At 40.9% G+C, this 18,206-nt stretch overlaps 2 protein-coding genes and 1 non-coding gene across 3 annotated transcripts; all 3 read left to right on the forward strand.

The window, feature by feature from the left end:
* Positions 1–751: 751 nt before the first annotated feature.
* Positions 752–823, forward strand: trnap-ugg. The gene has a single exon. It is a non-coding gene; the product is annotated as a tRNA-Pro (tRNA).
* A 6,365-nt stretch (positions 824–7,188) lies between these two features.
* On the forward strand, positions 7,189–8,517 carry LOC120568799 (transcription factor Sox-14-like). The gene has a single exon (XM_039816506.1). The coding sequence runs from the start codon at positions 7,315–7,317 to the stop codon at positions 8,068–8,070; it is 756 nt and encodes a 251-aa protein (XP_039672440.1). The 5' UTR covers positions 7,189–7,314; the 3' UTR covers positions 8,071–8,517.
* Positions 8,518–12,575: 4,058 nt separating this feature from the next.
* On the forward strand, positions 12,576–18,195 carry cldn18 (claudin 18). The gene is made up of 5 exons (XM_039816488.1): positions 12,576–13,038; positions 16,096–16,260; positions 16,712–16,862; positions 16,966–17,079; positions 18,052–18,195. Exons 1-5 carry the CDS (start codon positions 12,819–12,821, stop codon positions 18,146–18,148), a joined length of 747 nt encoding a protein of 248 aa, XP_039672422.1. The 5' UTR covers positions 12,576–12,818; the 3' UTR covers positions 18,149–18,195.
* Positions 18,196–18,206: the final 11 nt, after the last annotated feature.

An 18,206-nucleotide genomic window follows, 5' to 3' on the forward strand; every position in this document is an offset into this window, starting at 1 on the left:
GGTGGTGGTGGAGAGTAGTTCAAATTCAAACATTTCTGAAAACATTATTTTATATTTGAGTTTTCCTTCTTCACACTTGCAGCACTCAGAAAGCAAACAATAGGTTAAGAACAACTGTCCTTGCCTCAAGGATCACAGCTTTTTTTTTCTTCTCCAGAACATCTGTTTCCCCCCTAGGTTTGGGCTGAGCCCCTAATGTTTACGACGTCTGACTACGCCCCTGATAATAGGCTAGTGTCTAAGTAGGCTATAGTATATTTTGGGTCCAATCATTTTTGTCCAATTTGATACAACGTATTGTTAATCAAATTTGAGCGGAACCTCTAAAAAGCTTCGTAAAGCATACAATGACGCAGGCAATTGCTTAGGTGCTCCATTAATTTATCCGAGAACTTTTGAATTTGCATTAGTGGTAACGTTAGCTGATCAAAAGATGGTGCCAATGCTCCCTCTTGACTCGGAGAGTAAAATTTTTTACCACCACACAATGATTTTAAAATAAATATTTTTTAAATAAGAGTGTTTAGTTCAAGTACCTAACGTTAAGTGGAACTTCTTTGACCATTAATCATTTTTGTTAAGGGAAACTCAGAACAGTTTGTGTTCGCTACTAATTTGAACGTTCTATGTAAAGTAAATAAGCGATATAATAGATGTTGGACAACATTAAAAAAAACAGATAACCCATCCATTTTCTTCATCGGGAATAGTTAGTATCTTCTATTACGGAATATTTTCACAACATTAGTGTGGCTCGTTGGTCTAGGGGTATGATTCTCGCTTTGGGTGCGAGAGGTCCCGGGTTCAAATCCCGGACGAGCCCAAGTTTTTTTTTTTACCATGTTGTTTCTACCACAGTAAGAAATCATTTCTTGCACTCTTTCCGTACGTTTACACTTATACATTTTCTCTTTCTGATTTACATTTAATTTTTCAGGAATAACTGTACCATACATATAGTCAAACTAAAACTAAAGCTCCATAAGGAATAATGGAAGGATGAGATCTGGAATAAACAAAAGCTCAGAAACTATGTTTGAATAAAAGAGGCTCACTCACCACACAGAACAAACCTTATATTAAAATTCAATTAGCAGATAGTGCAGAGGTCCCGTGCTAAGGTAAGGTTCATTGACAGATTGAAAAGCATTCCTGAAGAGCAGTGTTTTTGGGGATTTTGGTATTGTTGAGGATGAATTTCATTGCCCCATGTACAGTGACTTGAGGATTTATTTATTTAAAAAAAGAAAAAGGAACGAGGAACCCTATTGTTTTGGTTGTCTGGAGGTATATGTTTAGAAAGTGACTGTTTTGACATGTTTTCCATTTGAACATTCAGACAGAGTTATTTGTCATATGGCCATCCTGGTTGCTAGCCCATTTGGGCTGGGCACCATCTGGTGCAGGACACTCAAATAAGCAAATCAATCAATCAAAAAATGTATGTTGCAAAAATAGACCTATGGCAGACACCGCTCAACTGGGCACGATCTAGACTCTGGAGAACGTTGGTCTCTAGTGGGCTTTGCCAGTACTACAATTATGGATTTCTGTTTATTGTGTTCTTTATTAATGTAATTATATATTAGCTATTAGTGTTATTTTCTGCCCACGGTCCCTTTTTTATCTACATCAAACTGATACTTTAGTCTCATTAAGCTCACATTTTAGCTCAAGTATGGCTGCCTACTTTTTCACACAACATATTGTGTAAGTCTCTTTAGACTGCACATCACCTGTGTTAGGGGAAAGTTACCATCAGATTTCCAAGAGCTGGATAACACGCCTACAAATGAACACAGCCAAATGTTCTGGTCTAAATCAACTGCCTATAATTATTCTGTGCACATTCTCAGCCCAGTGACTCAGGAGGAGCGTCAGACATGCTCACTTAATGCCTTTCTGTCTTCACCCAGTGGGGGCTTATCTGAGCTTGCTGTTGTGAGAGCATCTGTGCTCCCCTCCCTCCAGTCTGGCTCAGGACAGCCACTGCTCTGCCTAACACGAGTCCAGGAGATATCTCAGTAAATACCACTCTTTCCTTTTTCTGTTACAGCAAGCATATCATCGCCACAGGAGCTACACTATTTCCATTATTTCCATAAGCCTCTTAGTGGCGCCATGCTCTGTCATTTGCAGAGTGACTTCATGCTATGAAGTGTGTGAATTTCTGAATATTGCCACTTTCCCTGTACCCGCCCTGTTAATACGGCAATGAGTTTCTCTGAATGAGAATAGATGTTGCTGATAATTCACAGTTTTCAAATGGATACTGTAATCCCATTCCTCAGAGAGAGAAAGCAAGAGAGATAAAAGTAAAGGTCCATACCATATGTTTTCTTTTCACGTCTCGTGTTATTTCCTTTTTCTTGGCAGCCACGTTTCCTTTAATTTCTTTAAAACTACAGAAGAAAATCGACTGCAAGAAACTTGCTGACAAAAAATTATGAATTGAAGAATGTAAATAGAGAACATATTCTGCTTTTATTTTATTATTAGTAGTGCAATGCCCATTTTGGGGCGACCTCAAAATATTTTTGGTTAAAAAGACAATATAAAGAGGCATATGACGGCACTGCATCATCAGTGTCTGACTGACTAACCTTGTAACCTTGTAACTGAAAAACACTTAAATGATATTTCAAATGTTGATAATCCATCACCAAATTTTCATTATTATAGTATAATTATTTTAGGCACTATGCATGCTGATTCTCAGTTTCTCACAACAAATCACTTCTCCCCAATGGTCAGGCCAAGAGCTGAGTTCCTCCCTATCGGCAGGGTTATAAACCTCAGGTAGCATCTTTTAACTAGATAAGGAATCCAAATATCTACTCAAGAGTGGCCCATTCTCTACTGAGCTTGACTTCTGTCCTTCAGAGATATCACAGATTCTGAGTCAGATCACTTTAGTGTCTGCTAAAGGCAGTGTACAGTTTAATATTCTGCCATAGTTCAGTGCAAAATGCTGTTAGTTGTAATGTGTAGATGATCATGTATATACAGTACATACCAGGTTTAATCCAAATGCTGGAGTCATGCATTTAGAAATAACTTTTTCAGTCTCTGAGGGCTACCATATTTACATTTTTCTACATGCATTGGCGCTGTAATCAGAAAATATAAAAAAAACTTCTAGCCCTGGTTCAGTTTCCTCCTCCCTCCATCACCACACCATCATCACCCCCTTAACCAGTCTGTCATTTAGAGTAAGCAGCCGCCTGCTTAGCCGGCACCTTTCACTTCTCAAGCAGGACTTAATTTACTGCAGGACATTTTAAATCTCCTGCACTGAGTCGCTGACAAATGCCTGGTTGCAAATGTATCTCATTGACTGCTGACTCGGTTGTATTACAAGCCGGCTGATAGGGGCTGCCACAGTAATGTGGCCCTCAGGTTTATCCTCACATGTTAGAGGAAGTGTATTAATTTAGTTCAGATGGGGCCTTATGAAAAGTGTACTGGCAGGCAGCAGATCTCTTTCCTTCTCTCTCTCTCTCTCTCAAAACCTCTCAGGATTGAAGCTATCTACCACAGAGCCGAAGCATATTCCACCATCAATGTGTCAGGGGGAAAGCTATTAAAACCGCTTTACTTTTCCTAAGTCTCATGAGAATAAGCACAAGATTTAGTGAAATCCCCCCAGAGCAGTGAAAATCTTGGGGATTTTCCCCCTGAAATGTTTCCTAATGGGCTGCTCAGAAGTGTCAGAAACTCTTGATAGACTTCAATGTAGTTTTGGGCTTTCAGTGTATTTATTTGGAGCTGAAATGACAAAATTTGAAATATGAGTGCAACTGAACTTTCCCCATAATCAGATGAGAAAACCCATTCACCAGTTCACTATATAGTAGTAATATAATTCCAGTGTGCACTCAGTGTAGGTTAAGTTTCTTCTTCTTTTTTTTTTTGAAATCACGCCATTCAAATTGATTTTCATGAAATAAATGTGTGTTTTCATACTGAGAACATTTTCCAAAAAAAATCATGCTGAGGTTTATCCTGATGTGCAGCAAATCAACATGGACACATGTCCATATAGGGACCTTGTCCTTCATCTCATCAAGTCTGCTTTGCTTTTTTTAATCTGAGTGAGACATGTAAGAACAATGATCATGTTTACAATGATATAGGACTGCAGCTAACAATTATACTTAATGTCAATGAATCAGTTGATTATTGTTTCAATGAATCGATTATTTGTTTGGTCTATAAAAAGTCAGAAAATGAAGAAAAATGCCCATCACAATTTCCTAAAGCCCAAGGTGACATCCTAATATTGATTCTTTTTTTTAACTAGCAGTTCAAATCCAAAGATATACACTTCTCTATCACATAAAACTAAGAAAAGTAGAAAATCCACTCAATTAAGAAGCTGGAACTCGGTCATTTTTAGCATTTTGTGTCAAAAAAAAAAAAGAATCATCCGGGCAGTGTCGATAACAACATGTCCCGCAGCAGCTTCTCCTTCTACGCTTGCAACAGCCAATGTGGAGAACGGCCTTTTGTCATTTTCAACAAAGGTAGATAATATGCATATTTAATCTATCCAGAATGCAATCGACTCTAATAGTATTATTGGACTCTCGTGAGGAGCTTCCATTAAACCCAATATAACCTGAGTCAGTTGATGCATCAGCATCAGTGAACAATACACTTCAGACATTCAGAGAAAGAAAGAAATTGCATTTTACAAGATACGTAATCAGCTCTGGCAGTAAGCATTCACTCAATCAATACAGTCAATTAGTAAGAAACATCAGCGTTTTGTATCCTCCAGCATGGAGTTGACTTGATAGATTCTTTTCTTGACAGACGTTGGCACCCTTCCCCGAGGCCGAGCGCCCCGGCCTGCCTCTCTGTGTCGTCTTTCATTCCCTTTTCACCCCCAGGTCTTTCTGTACCTGTCAATTTCTTTCTACAGTGTGACTCCTTAATCCACCTGAGTGCATGGAGGACAGTTTTGACATAAGAAGAAAAGATAGACTCCTAAGGAGAGGACCAGTATCTTTAGAGCCCGGGGGATAACCGGATTACGACAGCCATTTTGTGCTGCTGGCAGTTTTTCTTATTACCCATTTTTTTTTCCTCCCCCTGATCTCTCCAGAGTCAAAATGCTCTGCCCTTTTTACTTAGAAGTCACACCAAACACTAACTAGTACACAAAAACACATACTCTCTGTGTTTTTCCCCAACTGAAAACTCTCATCTCTCCATACTGCCCTTCAGTTCTACTCTCATGTTGCTGTTCCTCGGATATGAGGTTCCGTTTGTGCCAAAATGAAGTCGACATGCTAACTGTCTGTCTATGTGTCGTCGTCCATAGACAATAAGCAGACACATAGACATGGACGACGACACATAGACAGACAGTTAGCATGTCGACTTCATTTTGGCACAAACGGAACCCCATACAACACTCTCTAACACGGTTCCTCTCTGGAAGTAATTATTGTCTCTGTGTGGCGGTGGATGCCTCCTGCGTGTGAAGGCCTGGAACTACGGCACAGTAGATAACAGCACAGCCATGAGGAGACAGATCAGCTGTCTGACCCCTGCTGCCAATCACTTTATTATCCCTCCAGCCCGTTAGCTCCGAGGAAACCCAGAGGAAAAAAACACTCTCTGAAAAGGTCTTATCATCTCCGCCACTGATGCACCACTGGATCTTTTATGTCCATTTATTTTGCCTTTGGAGAGGCCCGCGGCGCCTTTGGTTGTGGGAGGTAAATGAAATAAAGGCCTCCTCCTCGCTGGTACCCTGATATCCAAGTTTATCGCCGCTACCACAACCTAAAACCCAGAGCTTCAACTAACCACCACAAGTCTGTCTACGGGGAAACACATCATGCTTCTGTCATGGTAATAATCCTTTTTGTAGAAGCCATTTTGGGTGCCTTTGAGGCGGCCTGGTAGCTTCCACTTAGACACCCAGAAAGATGGTATTGAATTCCTGAGTATGTACTCTATACAGTAATCCCCTGTTGTTATAAGCCCCTACATATTCTTCTGAGTAGCAGTGTGCACATGCCAGTTTACTATATATAATTTAGAGTTAGTTAAAGTTATTTCCAGACTTTTTCTCCATCAATGTCATTTCAATAACAGGCGAGATGGCAGAAGCGTATATTTGATCAGATAAGGCATAGTAATTATGAAAACTGTTAACAACCAATGAGTCCACCAGGGCCAGTGAGTTATGGCTGTGATTAATATTGATTTTGTAGAGTATGGAGGAGGGAGAAGTGAGCCGCTTGTACACATATTTATATATAAGAAACCTGCATGGCATCATGGGAAAGAATTTAAATGAGTCGTTGTTGTTGTGTCAGTTTTGAGGACATGTTTTATAAAGCACAAGAGTACAAATTAGGAGGGATTTTGCAACCAAAAAACCTCCTAACCTGTGGCCTATTTCATCTTATTTCGTTCATGGCAGGGTCATGTCCTCTGTATTTTCTTTAGCAACTTTTTTTTTTTGGGGTAACTTTCTGCAATACAAAAAACGATGATTTTAGCCTGATTGCACTACTTTTTGACTCAATTTTCCACCAGGATTCAATATCCAGAATTGAATCCCTGGTATAGGTTGAAGAGGGATTTGAAACAGCATTTAGACTTCCATGTTGGTATATAAACCAGTTAACATTACTGGTATCTTGCAGATCTGTAATTTCCTAATCATTTCCTTGGAAGTTTCCTGGAAGAAAACCTATGTAACCTGGTACTAATTGTTAGTGTTTTATTAGAGGAAAATATAAAGTTGACCATGAAAAATCCCAGTAATAACAAAATGTAGAGACTTTCTTTTAGGAGGTGTTTGGGGGCTGTTGACTTTAGTTTTCTGCGTGCGTTATGCAGCAGATTACTCTCTGCGCTAGTTTCCTGCCTGCCTGCCTGCCCTTGCCTCAGACTAAACTGTTGGAGAGGGAGAAGGAGGGAGACCCTCAGAAATGTTACAGTCACTTTTTGTGAAGGGATTACAGTGCTCTCTCTCATTCCCATTGGCTTGGCCCGCCGTGACAGTGGTGTGGTGATGAGTGGTTGACATCCAGCATCATCCATAACAAGCTTCCAACTTGGTCCTGTGTGACTCCCATTCATGCGCCCAGGCTTTGCGCTTTATGTACTTTTCCGTGCAAATGCTTCAGTCAATTTGGAGTTACGAGTTCTGGTGTTTCCTTACCAAAAAGACAGAGGAAATATTTCTGAACTGACCACTTTTTCCTTTTACGCACGAGAGGAGCATGAGCTTCTTGGGGAGGTGACTTGATTTAAAGTAGGACTGGTGTGTGTGTGTGTGTTTTATTAATGAATGTGTCAGTTCCTGAGATGGCCAAACCTTTAGATCACATAAAAAGACCCATGAATGCTTTCATGGTGTGGTCCAGAGGCCAGAGGAGGAAAATGGCCCAGGAAAACCCAAAGATGCACAACTCTGAAATCAGCAAGAGGCTCGGCGCGGAGTGGAAGCTGCTGTCCGACTCCGAGAAACGGCCGTACATCGACGAGGCCAAGAGGCTGCGGGCTCAGCACATGAAGGAGCACCCGGACTACAAGTACAGACCACGGCGCAAAGCCAAGAGTCTCCTGAAGAGGGACCGTTTCGTTTTCCCGCTGCCGTCTGTACTTGGGGACGCGGCGGAGCATTTGAAGGGATTCCCCATGGACTCCTTTCTTGTCCCCGGGGATAAAGCCAGAGCTTTCCTCGCTCCCGTCTCCTCCCCCTCTTCCTTCTCGCTGCTGGAGCCGGTGGCGCAATTCAGCACCGGAGCTGTCCAGCGGATGGCGGAGATACCGCACGCTCTGGCCGCCGGCGCTTTGCCCTACAGCGCACACACGTTCGGATACCAGACTGGAGGGATTGGGGGTCTGGCTTGCCACGGACAGCACACCCACACCCACCCCCACCCCCACCCGTCCTCCAGCCCGGGGTACGTGGTGCCGTGTAACTGTAGCGCCTGGTCTGCTGCCAGTTTACAGCCTCAGTTAGCCTATATTCTCTTCCCTGGAGGGATGGCCAAGAACGGCATGGACTCGTACACTTCCCCTAGCTCCAGTGTGTGACACGCTGGATACACTTGAAGCTGCGCGGTCCCAACGGGGGGAAAGTTTGCGCGCACAGGATCTCCCCCTCCCCGTAACATGACAAAAGAAAAAAGAACTGGGCTACAACACATGTTTTCATCCTACATAACATCACAGCAAAACTGAATATTAGGCTAGTGTTTCTGCAGATATTATATACATTTTAAAATGCCATAAATGGCTGCTTACAGCTGATTAGCAACATCATTTTTTTTCCAACCCAGGCTATCTTACTTTACTTCTACTTAACTTTTTATTTCTTGCACTGTAGCTATGTTACATTATAGACTTATTGACCATCTTTTTTCTTACTCTCATTTGTACCTTTAATCTGACTGTGAGCCACAGCAATTTAACAATTTCCCTGAGGGGGATCCATAAAGTATTCTGATTGTGATTGCCTGCTGCTGAGCAGTCTTACTCGGTAGTCCATGGGGATGCAGAGTAAAGATTTAGAGAAGATGCTATTTTTTGGACAAAAACATAAATTCAAGCCAGTCAAATGTACAATGCAGGAGGCCCACGCATAACTTTTTTTTTTAAAGAATTGATCAATCTCAACAGGCGAAGTGACCTCTGTGTTACTGTAAGTCAGATAAACATCAAGCTGGTGGTGGATATAAGAGGGCAGAGGAAGCCTGCACGAGCCAATGTGTGTTTTTGATATATATTTATCCAGGCCTAAATAGCCATTATTCATACATTCTTACATTTGGACAGTTTGACTCCCAGGACACCAGTCTCAGTATGTAGGTGTGTTTTTTTTTTAAAGTGGAAATAATAAATGTTTTCCTTAAATATTGTCTTATAATTTGAGTTTTTTTTTTCTCCTTTGGAATCTGTTTTTTTCAAGGCAAGGCAAGGAAAGGCAGCTTTATTTGTATAGCACATTTCAGCAACAGGGCAATTCAAAGTGCTTTACATAAAACATTAAAGAGCAGTTAGAAAACAATTTAAAACAATTTTAAAACATTAATAAACAAATTAAAACAAGAATAAAATTGATAGTGCAGTATAAGAATAAAAGTTACAGTGCAGTATAAGAAATTAAAGTTAATAAAATAGATTATTTAAAGAAAAGCAACATCAAAAAGATAGGTCTTTAGCTTAGATTTAAAAGAACTGAGAGTTGCAGCGGACCTGCAGGTTTCTGGGAGTTTGTTCCAGATATGTGGAGCACATAAAACTGAACGCTGCTTCCCCTGTTTAGTTCTGACTCTGGGGACAACAAGTAGACCTGTCCCAGACGACCTGAGAGGTCTGGGTGGGTCATAGTGTAGTAGCAGATCAGAAATGTATTTTGGCCCTAAACCGTTTAGTGATTTATAAACCAGTAAAAGTATTTTGAAATCAATTCTTTGAGGCACTGGAAGCCAGTGTAAAGACTTCAGTACTGGAGTGATGTGATCCACTTTCCTGGTTTTAGTGAGGACTCAAGCAGCAGCGTTCTGAATCAGCTGCAGCTGTCTGATTGATTTTTTAGGGAGACCTGTAAAGACACCGTTACAGTAGTCAAGTCTACTGAAGATAAAAGCATGGACAAGTTTTTCCAGATCTTGCTGAGACATAAGTCCTCTAACCCTTGATATATTTTTAAGGTGATAATATGCTGATTTTTTAATTATGTTAATGTGGCTGTTAAAATTTAGGTCTGAGTCCATGACTACACCAAGATTTCTGGCTTTGTCTGTTGTTTTTAACATTGTCGTTTGAGGCTGAGCGCTGACTTTCAATCGTTCCTCTTTTGCTCCAAAAACAACCACCTCCGTTTTTTCTTCATTTACTTTAAGAAAGTTCTGGCACATCCAATCATTAATTTGTTCAATGCACATATTTAATTGTTGTATTGGGCTATAGTTCCCTGGCGATAAGGTTATGTAAATTTGTGTGTCATCTGCATAACTATGGTAAGTTATTTTGTTGGTTTCCATAATCTGAGCCAGTGGAAGCATGTAGATGTTGAACAGAAGAGGCCCCAGAACTGAGCCTTGGGGAACTCCGCACGTCATGTTTGTATGCTCAGATATATAATTACCTATAGACACAAAGTAGTCCCTATTCTTTAAATAGGATTCAAACCACTTTAGTACTGAGCCAGAAAGACCAACCCAGTTTTCCAATCGGTCAAGCAATATGTCATGGTCTACTGTATCAAATGCAGCACTAAGATCAAGTAATACTAAGACTGAAATTTTGCCACTATCTGTGTTTAAGTGGATGTCATTAAAGACTTTAACAAGAGCCGTCTCAGTGCTGTGGTGTGGTCGAAAACCTGACTGGAAGGCATCAAAACTGTTGTTTAGCAATAAGAAAAGGTTGAGTTGTTGAAAAACCACTTTTTCAGAAGAATTGTGTAAAGAATGTCTAAACATTGTATATGAGCAGCTGCATCAGTTTGGGATAATGAGTCAGTTGCTGTTCAGTCACCAGTGTTGGTGTGAAGCTGAAATAACTTTACTGGTATCATCATTTTGTTTTTCCACGTCTACTGATTATCAGTGTTTTCTCTCAATCTTTTTGTTAGATGTTATTTTATGTCAGACATCAGTTGTAACAATAACTGGGGGAAGTACATAAGTTTTCTGCTCTTATTTAAACAAGCTGATAGATAAGGTGTAAAACAAAGGCTCACACGAAAGACAAACAGATATTATTGTCATGCAAAAAACAGAAGTCCATTGAACTGACGCAAATAACAAAATTAAATTCTCTAGTCCCATCATGTTTGGTGATACTGTATGAGTTTCATTGTGCGTGTGTGTGTGTGTGTGTGTGTGTGTGTGTGTGTGTGTGTGTGTGTGTGTGTGTGTGTGTGTGTGTGTGTGTGGCGTACGATAAGAGAAGAAAAGAAACGTCTCTCCTCCCCATGCTGTTGACAAAGTGATTAGGCGAATAAGTTGAATCATGGAAATCGTATGAGACACTGTTTGTTTCAAAGTTAGTAAGAGGGAATGAGTCCTCACACTGAAACCACTGAGCTTTCGTCTCCATGTATGACAGCTCGCAATGCTCCACCTGTATCTATGATGTAGAATTTATTAATAAACAGGAAGGACCTGACGGCTGACGCTGCGTCAGTAGGCCTACATTTTGGTTCATGGCCACAGGGTGTTTTTGCCTTTATTAGATATTACGCAGTAGAAATGCAACAAATGCCAACCTGGCTGGACAACAGGGGCGTAGCACAAAATTCTGGGCCCTGTAGAAAGACATTCTCTATGGGCTCCGCCCCGCATCCACAGCTATTCATTCTAGCATATTTTTGGGCTCTCCTCACATGAGGGCCCTGGATGCTCAGTCTGCTCAATGGTGTCTTAAGTCTTAAGGTGTCTTCCAGGCAGCGCTGCCTGGAAAGAGACATTGGGGGCTTAAAACACCGATGAACACTCAGTCCCCTTCCCCCCCCCCGTCCGACGTCCCTGGCTGGACATTAATCGAGGATGTTGTAATTCCATGGTCAGCATCCTAAACTCTTGGCCACCAGGATGCCCCAGTCAGAGGGTTTTCACCTGACACCTTAGGCAGCCCAGGACAAGAGAAAGTTCTCATAAAGTATAGGAGAAAATCAAATAGCACAATGTTTTTGACCAAATAACTCCATATTGATATTGCAAATAATTAGTGTGTTTTCACGTATATTTACACAATTACATTTGAGATCAATTATCATCAGTAATGTGGATAGAATGACTAATTGGTTAAAGGCAAATAATAGAACAGCTAGAACAGTCTGGTAAAGTTCAGAAAAATTATATCACTTTACTTGAATGTAGCCTTTAAAACCAGGAAAAGACAACACTTGTGTCATATTACGATATCCAAAATCTAAGACGATATAGTCACATATCATGATGTTGATTTAACATCGATATATTGCCCAGGCCCAGCCCTATTAGGGAGTGCCAGATTTAAAGATGTCACATTGCCAAAGTGTCCACGGGCAAAACACCAATTCTTTTTTAAATCAAAGGTCCAGGGATGCAGCTCTGTAGCTGACCTCTGACCTCCCCCCTGTGGACGTAAAAAAAGGCTTTTCTTCACTGCTTTCTCTTGTCCTGTTAAAGTAACACCATGAGCCCTGATATGAACTCTAACATTCGGTCCAGGATAATGTCATCTTCACTTTTCATGTGTGTTATATTTTTTTCTGTGTTCGTATTGCTTCCTCTCTGGTAGTCCATCGTGTTAGATCTGATAGTGTGACAAACTCATTTCTGCTTCATCTGTGTGTGTTTGCGTGTTTGTCTTTCTGCAGGGCTGCGTAGTTTTTTTTGAGTGTGTGAGGCCCTGGCACATGACTTCATAATTCACTCACTGACCGACTGTTGGCGGTTGTGGAGTCAGTGATTCAGTTTCCCGTATCTACATTTAAACAGTTAGTTCTCGTTTAGGTGCCAGGTACGCCTATCACCACTGTGTCCACACACCTCTCAGCACAAGGTAGCCCAACCCATGCTGCTGCGTCACCCACTGGGTGAAACCCAACCGCCTCCGCCCAACCGCCGCCATCACTACAAGGTGCCACTTTGGCCCGTTTTCATTCTCTGCCCGCAAACCACACACACCTGCTCACCTTTGGCACCTTAACTTCAACTCAATTCCATATGCAGCTACAGTTCAAGTGTTAGGCTCTGTATCTATTTCAACTGGGCACAAACCATTCTGCTCGCACACACACACACTGTGCCTACTAGTATATTTCCTAACTTCCGAGGGAGGAAACGACCATGGCGCCTTCAGTTCTGCAGAATGGCGGATTCGTTTTGGGCTTGATCGGCGCGGCAGCCCTCACCGCAGCTACTGCCATGAACAACTGGAGTGCCAAGGACAGGCAGGGGGATGTGGTGACGTCTGTGTACACCTACAAGGGTCTGTGGCAGGACTGTGAGACCGCTTCCTCAGGATTCACCGAGTGCCGCCCGCTCTACGGCCTCCTGGGCTTCTCAGGTAGGACGAGACTCTCTATTTCAACGTGCAGAGCTTCTCCAGGGACTGTTTACATCCAGACTACTTTTAGTTCATTGCTGTTCTAATAATTAAACACAAACTGTGTCCAGGATAGGTGACCGTCACTGTCCAGGCCACAGCTGAGTGTTTTTTTTAAGGGCTTTTCCGCCTTTAATTGAGAGGACAGCTAGGTGAGAAAGGGGGAAGACATGCAGGAAATGATCAGGTCGGATTTGAACCCTGGACCTCTGCATCGAGGTATAAACCTCTCAGTATATGCGCGTCTGCTCTACCCACTGAGCCAACACGGCCACTCCTGAGGTTTTCTTTAGAGGAAATAAAAACCTAAAAGAGATACCGAGCAATTCTCTGATCGCGAGGACAACGATGCAGCGAGTAGCAACGTTTAAGGAAGTTGTAACTGAACAGTCCAGTACCGAGCTACGAGAAAGTTCTCTCACTACTTGCTAAGATCCAAGAGGGCCTTCTTCTCAAATGACAAGGCAGGAGGGTTCTCAAGTCTCATTCAGCTGCATGGGGTCCACGCATGACCAACATGTTGGTTGGCATGACACGTGTAACATAGAAGGCCAACTTTTTCTCTCTCTGGATCTCTTTCCTGCCACATATTTGTAAAATATTATGTAAAAGAAAAAGGACGCTGAGAACAGCAGTGAGTGTCTGTTGGTTTTAAAAACCTACCAGAACCATTTTAACTCTAAAAATGAGTTAAAGCACCAAACAGCGCCAATTAAGTTCTGGAACAAATGCATACATCATGTAGTGTACAAATATATAGTTTGTTTAATTTAAAGGCAATTTCAGGGGAAATCGTGAGAGGAAAAACGAAGAATGGAATGGTTAAAAAAAAATAAAAAAATATTCGATTTAGTGCAAAAAATAAAAATTGTGAGGACTTTTTGTTTTTGAGGACCTGAGAGGATGAATCAGATAATTTCACAAAGGGAAGCCAAAAGCGAAAAGCATCTCCTTACAACTATTTTGCGTAAATTATTATTATAATTCTTTTAATGGACGACATTTTAAAATCACTTTTACTCTCACTTTCTGTCGTCTTTATACAAAATCTTGTTCCGTGTCAAGCCCAATCCTATCAGTATTTGCATTAGCCCCAGTGCATTCTGGTCATTCTAATGGACGGCCGGGCCGAGACTTAGTCAACACAGTTATCAGAAAACAGAACAAACAACGAGCAAAGGGCAGGTTCCTACAGCACACCTGCAGCGGGAGAGGTGGCTTTATCAGAATAAATACATGTTGACAGCATCTCCGAGATTATGAAGATTTAAGTCTTGCAATATGAGGTCTGAAGGCAAAATATAAGTCTCATTGTCAGTCTTGTATAAAGTACTTGAAAGCAATGCTTGAGTAAAAGTACAAGTATCGGTAACACTTTACTTGAAGATATCGACATAATCGACGGGACACTGTCATAACTATGACATGACACTGTCATGAACGTGTCATAATCGTTTATGACTTCTGTCATTAAGTGTCATTCGGTTTTTGTCATGACAAGTTGACATTGTTTGGGTCGTCTTGATTATGACAACTTGACATTAATCAAAGTGACATTACCAGAAGTTGTCTTGGTCATCGCAAGTTTACATTAAATTTCTTTGGAGTGTCCTTATTAAGACAACTTGACATTAAACAGGATGACATTATGTCAAGTTGTCATGACAAAGACATCCTCTGGTAATGTCATCCTGGTTAATGTCAAGTTGTCATTACAAAGACATCCCAAACTAATTTAATGTCAACTTATCGTAACCAAGACAACTTCTGGTAATGTCACTTTGATTAAGGTCAAGTTGTCATAATCAAGACGACCCAAACAATGTCAACTTGTCATGACAAAAACCGAATGACACTTAATGACAGAAGTCATAAACGATTATGACTTGTTTATGTTTGACACGTTCATGACAGTGTCATGTCATAGTTATGACAGTGTCATGTCACGATTATGTCGATACCTTCAAGTGCGACCCAAGTATCTTACCAGAAAATGACTTTGGTAGAAGTTAAAGTCTCCTTTTAGAATAATACTTGAGTAAAAGTCTTAAAGTATTTGATATTTACTGTATATTTTTTTAATTTGAAAAAGATATTTATGAAACTAGAATTTCTTTATCTTCATGACAAGTATCAAAAGTCATTTTTGGATATTAAATGTACTTAAGTATTCAATGTAAAAGTAAAAAAAAAAAGTTGATTATGAACTTTATGGCCAAAGGTGTGTAACGTTATCTTCATCACCACTGTCGTCGGGGTGATCATCGTCTGTTACCATGGCGGCAGAGCCTGCACCTGGTGCTTCCATGACGCTAGCAGTCATTATTCTTCTTCTGTATTTTATAAATGATTCTCCAAACCTTCTTTTTTTCCAGTGTAACAAATTTATTCTGATTTTATTTTGTAGTAACGAGTAACTAAAATGCTTAGGGGAAATGTACTGGAGTAAAAGTATACATTTTATTTAGGAAATGGAGTGGAGTAAAAGTTTTCAGAAATAAAAAAAACAAGGTAAAGTAGGCTACAGATACATGAAAATTCTACTTAAAGGCGCCCTGCCACACAAAACCGTTTTTACTTTTTGAAATATGTTAGGTCCATATGTGTTTGTGTTATGTGGTGAATGTGAAAATGAACTGCTACCTCCTCTGTCAGCTCTAGCCACTGAAAAGAAATAAGTGGAGAAATCAGGCCAATTACAAAAGCTGGTCAGTCTGACATCATGTTGCCTGAGCTCATTACTATTCATGAGCTCGCCCAGTTGCGCTGGGTAAAGGATGCTGATAGCCAGGTTCTCATTGGCTAGCTGTTAGCCAATCAGAGTCAAGCAGCTTAGCTCATTGAATATTAATGAGAACTGGCACAAATCGAGCTGAGTCTTCCTGCAGGCTTTCTATACCACGCTAGAATGGCTTGAAACAAGGTAACCAAGCAACGCAGGGCTTCTCGGTTCAGTAAGCTACAATGAACTAATCAGTGATTTGGGATGTCTCTGAGGATGTGTTTCCTGTGCACTAGGATCTTTCCAGGCGGTGCGAGCCCTGATGATAGTGGGCGTGGTGCTGGGGGTCCTCGGGGCCTTCATATCAGTGTTCTCACTGACCTGCCTTACAATGAACAGCATGGCGGACACCACCAAGGCCAAGATGAGCCTCACCGCTGGCATCATGTTCATCATCGGCGGTATGGTTACACAAAACAGAAAATATGAGATTTTTTTTTACTTTGACCTCTCTGATTCTTTGATATTAACAGTTTCTTTATGAAGTAAAATCACTAATACGTGTTTTCCATACTATTATAAGGCTAAGGTGCAGCATTAAGCCGTTTTGGGAACCACCTAAGCAAAAAGAATGTACGTGTGAGCATAAATGAATATCCTCCGATCTAATGATTGTAGTTGGGCCCCAGTGGATTCCTTTGCAAGTTTTGTCTTTAAGCTTTTTGAGCGTTATTTAGGTTATTTATTATTTGCTTTAGACACACACACACGGTTATAAAAATTTTTCGAAATTAGGCAAAATTGCATTTTTATGCACCCCTAAACCCCCGCCAAATACATGCACCCAAGTCTTCCACATAGGGAAAACACTGACTGACTTCCTGTCTGTGTCACTCTGTACCCTTCTCTCAGGTGTGTGTGGCATTGCTGGGGCTTCCATCTATGCCAATCAGATTGTGGCCAGTTTCCGGATGTCCAGCATGCAAGGAGGGTATGGTGGAGGAATGGGAGGAGGAAACATGCAGGGAGGCTTTGGTGGAGGAATGGGAGGAGGATTACCCACGTAAGATATAAAGATGACTATTTTTGCTTGTGTTTTCTCCATATTATTTGCATGCTGGACCTACAGGTTTCGTTTGGCTGAATTGTGTGGTTTGTCCCTCCAGATACACGTTTGGCCCTGCTCTGTTTGTAGCCTGGATAGGAGGGGGCGTCCTGGTCATTGGGGGCATCCTCAAGTCACTGGCATTCAAGGAAATGGTGAAAGATGAAAAACCACTGTGAGTCCCCTCACACATTTAGAGTGGCACACAAAACACATATGTAGTTTATAAAATACCATGTTTTATTATAAATTAAACTTCCCAACAATATAATGGCCTACGCGTCAAGCTGAAATGATTAGACCATTAAACATTAGGGGTGTAAGAAAAAAATCCATACACTTTTCAAAATCGATTTAAAAAAAAAAAATTACGTCCAAAATATTCTTGTAAGAAGAGTAGCCATTAAGCGGTAGGGGGTTTAAACACAACATAAACGTGAAACAATGTCTTGTGGTTGACGTTGATGTTGTGTTTAAACTCCCTACCGCTAGATGGCTATGCTGAGACGCACCACTAGTGTCCTTGCCTAACAGTGCCTAGCAGGGCCTGACTTTTTGCTAGAAGCTAACAATGTAGCTATGGCTGACCTTTGGCCTACTTTAGCATATAAACATTAGCTCACTAAGAACCTGTGAACCACAATCCCAAACTGGCAGTTTGATTTTCTTTGTACTGAATTGTTTACCTAAAGTAAACTTCTTTGACTTTTATGCACATCATGTCTTTTTTTAAATGTTTTTCTAAAATTATACTTCTAATTATCCCAATATATCGCCTTACGCACAGTATCGAAATATATTGCAATATATTGAATCGTGACCCATGTATCGTGATATGTATGGTATCGCCAGTACACAGCCCCATTAAACACACAACTGTTTGGATCGTTTCCAGTGAGGATTTTTCTGCATTGAGTACTTTTACTTTTAATACTTTAAGTACAGTTTCACGATGATACTTGCATACTTCTTACTGAAGTAACATTTTCGACACAGGGCTTTTACTTGTAACAGAGTATTTTTTTACAGTGTGGTATTAGAACTTTTGATTAAGTAAAGGATCTGAATAATTCTTCCAACTTCTTTTTGTATTTTTGCTCTTTTTACTTGCATCAATCTCCAACAACTGTTGCCTCTTGCTTTTCAGTTACCCGGGGGTTGCTTACAAACCTCAGCCCCGCACCAAAAGCGACCTCGGTGATTACCATTCAGAGGGCGGCAAGAAAGACAAAGATTACGTGTAACTTCACACAAAGCTTAAACACTGGCAATATGTGTTTGCTTAAGGCGTGGGCTTTTAGC

This window comes from Perca fluviatilis, chromosome 11 (assembly GCF_010015445.1).
Source record: "Perca fluviatilis chromosome 11, GENO_Pfluv_1.0, whole genome shotgun sequence".
NCBI lineage: Eukaryota > Metazoa > Chordata > Actinopteri > Perciformes > Percidae > Perca > Perca fluviatilis.

Excerpts from the sequence above, each read along its gene's own strand:
- LOC120568799 (XM_039816506.1), top strand. The coding sequence starts at position 7,315 with ATGAATGTGTCAGTTCCTGAGATGGCCAAACCTTTAGATCACATAAAA.
- cldn18 (XM_039816488.1), top strand. The coding sequence starts at position 12,819 with ATGGCGCCTTCAGTTCTGCAGAATGGCGGATTCGTTTTGGGCTTGATC. Across the intron at positions 16,261-16,711 it reads CATCATGTTCATCATCGGCG|GTGTGTGTGGCATTGCTGGG; the intron begins GTATGGTTACAC and ends CCCTTCTCTCAG. Across the intron at positions 16,863-16,965 it reads ATGGGAGGAGGATTACCCAC|ATACACGTTTGGCCCTGCTC; the intron begins GTAAGATATAAA and ends TTGTCCCTCCAG.